This window comes from Arachis ipaensis, chromosome B10 (assembly GCF_059453495.1).
Source record: "Arachis ipaensis isolate K30076 ecotype BB chromosome B10, ASM5945349v1, whole genome shotgun sequence".
NCBI lineage: Eukaryota > Viridiplantae > Streptophyta > Magnoliopsida > Fabales > Fabaceae > Arachis > Arachis ipaensis.
Genome location: NC_142435.1, coordinates 110865472 through 110869933, shown reverse-complemented (window position 1 = coordinate 110869933; position 4462 = coordinate 110865472). Strand labels below are relative to the sequence as shown.

The window sequence follows — 4462 nt, the reverse complement described above, 5'->3', positions numbered from 1 at the left end:
TTCTGGCGTTCAATGCTAGGCTGCTCTTCCTCTCTGGGCGTTGAACGCCCAGCCAGTTTCCCCTGGCTGGCGTTCAACGCCAGGATTGCTGCACCTTGGTGGTGTTCAAGGCCCGACCAGTACCTCCTGTCTGGCGTTGAACGCCAGTCTTGCTGCTTCCTGTGGTTGTTCAACGCCCCTCCTTCCCTCTTGCCTGGCGTTCAACGCCAGCAAGGGGCCTTTCCCAGGGTGCTCTATTTTCTGCTCTGATTATTTCTATTTCTGTTCTAACTACTGCACATGATCACAAACTTAAATAAATGTAAAAATTAGACTGAGATAACTTAAATAAACTTAATGAAAAACAGAAATAACTTTGATTATGGCTGGGTTGCTTCCCAACAAGCTCTTCTTTCACTCTCTGGGCATTAAAAGTAAATTGTTTATTAGAGTAATTGCAATGTAGTTCTATATGACCATAGGGTGATACATTAGTGACAAGGAAATGTCATGTCCAACGTGACTTAAGCTTTCCAAGGAAGAGCTTTAGTCTAGAATTGAAGAGCAAAACTTTCTGTCCATGTTCAAAGACTCTGGAAGAGATCTTTCTGTCATGTCACTTCTTGGCCCTTTCTTTATAAATCTTTGTATTATCAAATGCAGCAAGTCAGAATTCATCCAACTCATTTAGTTGGAGCAACCGTTTCTCTCCTACTGCCTTTGCATCAAGGTTCAGGAGTTTAGTTGCTCAGTAGGCCTTGTGTTCCAGCTCTACTGGCAGGTGGCATGCCTTTCCATACACCAATTGATATGGTGATATTCCTATAGGGGTCTTGAAAACTATTCTGTATGCTTAGAGAGCATCATCAACCTTTCTTGCCTAATCCTTTCTAGAGGTATTCATCGTTCTTTCCAGGATTTGTTTGGTTCTCTATTCGAGACTTAGCTTGCCCATTTATCTGTGGATGATATGGGGTGGCCACTTTATAGCAAACTCCATATCGGCTCAGCACAGAGTCAGGCTGTTTATTGCAGAAATGAGTTCCTCCATCACTGATCAGTGTCCGAGGGACACCAAACCAGCTGAAGATGTTCTTTTGAAGGAACTTCATTACTACTCTAGTGTCATTTATGGGTGATGCGACTGCCTCAACCCATTTAGACACATAATCTATGATCACAAGGATGTAGGTATTAGAGTATGAAGGTGGAAAAAGACCCATAAAGTCTATACCCCATACATCAAATAGCTCAATCTCTAGGGTTCCTTGCTGAGGCATGTCGTGACCATGAAGGAGGTTGCCAGCCCTTTGGCAACTGTCACAGCGACGGATAAACTCTCGGAAATCCTTAAAGAGTGTGGGCCAGTAGAAACCACTTTGGAGGACTTTAGTAGGTGTTCGCTCTCCTCTAAAGTGTCCTTCATAATCGGAGCCATGGCAATGCCATAGGATTTTCTGTGCCTCTTCTTCATATACACAGCGGCGGGTTATCCCATCCGAGCATCTCTTAAAGAGATATGGTTCATCCCACAAGTAGTATCTAGCATCATGAATGACCTTTCAGGTTTGCTGCCTACTGTATTCTTTGGGGATGAATCTTATAGCCTTGTAGTTTGCAATGTCTGCAAACCAAGGTGTCGTCCGGATGGCAAAGAGTTGTTCATCCAGGAAGGTCTCAGACACCTCAATAGAGGAAGTGGATGTCCCTTCTACTGGTTCAATCTGAGACAAGTGGTCAGCCACTTGATTTTCTGATCCTTTTCTGTCTCTGATTTCTATATCAAACTCTTGCAAGAGTAATACCCATCTTATTAGCCTGGGTTTAGAATTTTGCTTGGTGAGTAGATATTTTAGAGCTGCATGGTCAGTGTAGATAATGACCTTAGATCCTATTAGATAGGACCTAAACTTGTCAATGGCATAAACCACTGCAAGTAATTCCTTTTCTGTGGTGGTGTAGTTCTTCTGTGTGTCATTTAAAACACGACTGGCATAATAAATGACATGCAGAAGCTTGTCATGCCTCTGCCCCAGAACTGTGCCAATGGCATGGTCACTGGCGTCACATATCAGTTCGAATGATAAGTCCCAGTTGGGTGCAAAGATGACAGGCGTAGTGATAAGCTTAGCTTTCAGAGTCTCAAAGGCCTGTAGACACTCTTGGTCAAAGACAAATGGAGTGTCAGTGGTTAGTAAGTTGCACAGGGGTTTTGCGATTTTAGAAAAATCCTTTATAAACCTCCTGTAGAATCCTGCATGTCCAAGGAAACTTCTGATTCCTTTGACATTAGTGGGTGGTGGTAATCGCTCAATTACCTCCACCTTAGCTTGATCCACTTCTATTCCCTTATTTGAAATCAGATGCCCAAGGACAATTCCTTCAATCACCATGAAGTGACATTTTTTCCAGTTTAAAACCAGGTTTGTCTCTTGCCATCGTTTGAGAACTAGGGCCAGATGGTCAAGGCAGAAGTCAAATGAGTCTCCAAATATGGAGAAGTCATCCATGAATACCTCAAGGAACTTCTCCACCACGTCAGAGAAGATGGAGAGCATACATCTCTAAAAGGTAGCAGGTGCATTGCATAGGCCAAATGGCATCCTCCTATAAGCAAACACACCATATGGGCATGTGAATGCTGTCTTTTCTTGATCCTGTAGATCTACTGCAATTTGATTGTAACCAGAATAACCATCCAGGAAACAATAAAATGCATGCCCTGCTAGTCTCTCTAGCATTTGATCTATGAAAGGTAAAGAAAAATGATCCTTTCTGGTGGCGTTATTGAGCCTTCTATAGTCAATGCACATACGCCACCCTGTAACTGTCCTTGTAGGAATCAGTTCATTATTTTCATTGTGAATCACTGTCATGCCTCTCTTTTTGGGAACAACTTAGACAGGGATCACCCAGGGGATGTCAGAGATGGGATAAATAATCCCAGCCTCCCACAATTTTATGATTTCTTTTTGCACCACTTCCTTCATGGCTAGATTCAGTCGCCTTTGTGGTTGTACCACTGGTTTGGCATCATCCTTCAGCAGGATCTTGTTCATGCATCGGGTTGGGCTAATGCCCTTAAGGTCACTTATTGTCCACCCAAGAGCTGTCTTGTGTGTCTTTAGCACTTGGATTAGTACTTTTTCTTCCTGTGGCTCTAATGTAGAGTTTATAATCACAGGATAAGTATCTCCATCTCTGAGAAATGCATATTTCAAGGAGGATGGTAATGGCTTAAGCTCGAGTTTAGGAGGCTTGTCCTCCTCCTTTGGAGTTTTCAGAGGCTCCTTTATTTCCTCTGGCTCCTCTAACTCAGGCTAAGCATCTTAAAAGATGTCGTTCAGCTCTTCTTCAAGTCTCTCAGCCATATTCACTTCTTCTACCAGGGAATCAATGATATCAATGCTCATGCACTCCTCTGGAGTGTCTGGATGCTGCATGGCTTTAACAGCATTTAGTACGAACTCATCCTCATTAACTCTCAGGGTTACTTCCCCTTTCTGAATGTCAATGAGGTTCTGTCCTGTAGCCAGGAAGGGTCTTCCTAGAATGAGGGTTGCACTCTTGTGCTCTTCCATTTTCAGCACCACAAAGTCTGTGGGAAAAGCAAAGGGTCCAACCCTAACAATCATGTCCTCAATTACGCCTTATGGAAGCTTCACAAAGCCATCAGCAAGTTGAAGACATATGCGGGTTGGTTTAACTTCATGAGTTAAATAGAGCTTCTTTATTAAGGATACAGGTATTAAGTTAATACTTGCTCCTAGATCACATAGGGCTGTCTTTGTGCAGGCATCCCCTAAGGTGTAGGGTATCATAAAGCTCCCAGGATCTTTGAGTTTCTCTGGTAAGCTCTTTTGGATTACTGCACTACATTCTTCAGTGAGGAAGACTGTTTCTGCCTCTCTCCAATCCTTCTTATAACTCAATATGTCTTTCATGAACTTAGCATAAGAAGGTATCTGCTCAAGAGCCTCTGTAAAAGGGATCTTGATCTCAAGTGTCTTGAGGTAATCTGCAAAGCGGGCAAACTGTTTATCTTTTTCCGCTTGGTGGAGCTTCTGAGGATATGGCATCTTGGCCCTATACTCATCAACCTTAGTTAATGTAGGTTGAATGCCTACAGAATTGGAAGGGGGGTTAGTAGCTTGCTTAGGATGGGTCTTATTAGCACTTTCATGTGTTTGACCATCTTTGGTTGGGCGTTCAACGCCCTTGCTACCCCCTTCCTGGCGTTCAACACCAGGAACATTGTTCCCTTGTGGGTGTTCAACACCAAGGGTGGGTATCCCTTTTTGGCGTTGAACGCCAAGAGTGCTGTCCCCCTTTGGGCGTTTAACGCCAGGAGTGAGCACCCCTTCTTGGCGTTGAACGCCAATAACATTCCTCTTTGGGCGTGCAACGTCCTCAGAGGTGTCTTGGACAGCAGTTTGGTTATCCTCTATCAGCTTTTCTTCTTCTGGTTTCCTATTTCTCTGAG

The 4462-nt window shown here is 43.6% G+C and overlaps 1 protein-coding gene across 1 annotated transcript; it reads right to left on the bottom strand.

Annotated features, from left to right (window-relative positions):
• Positions 1 to 869: 869 nt before the first annotated feature.
• On the bottom strand, positions 870 to 3923 carry LOC148581303 (uncharacterized). Its single transcript, XM_088492344.1, has 4 exons — positions 3740 to 3923; positions 3366 to 3505; positions 2400 to 2543; positions 870 to 1487 (listed from the first exon to the last, which is right to left on the bottom strand). Exons 1-4 carry the CDS (start codon positions 3921 to 3923, stop codon positions 870 to 872), a joined length of 1086 nt encoding a protein of 361 aa, XP_088348470.1.
• Between the last annotated feature and the right edge of the window lie 539 nt (positions 3924 to 4462).

Excerpts from the sequence above, each read along its gene's own strand:
- LOC148581303 (XM_088492344.1), bottom strand. The coding sequence starts at position 3,923 with ATGAAAGACATATTGAGTTATAAGAAGGATTGGAGAGAGGCAGAAACA. Across the intron at positions 3,506-3,739 it reads CCTATGTGATCTAGGAGCAA|GACAGAACCTCATTGACATT; the intron begins GTATTAACTTAA and ends TCCTGGCTACAG. Across the intron at positions 1,488-2,399 it reads GATGGCAAGAGACAAACCTG|AGATGCTCGGATGGGATAAC; the intron begins GTTTTAAACTGG and ends TATCTCTTTAAG.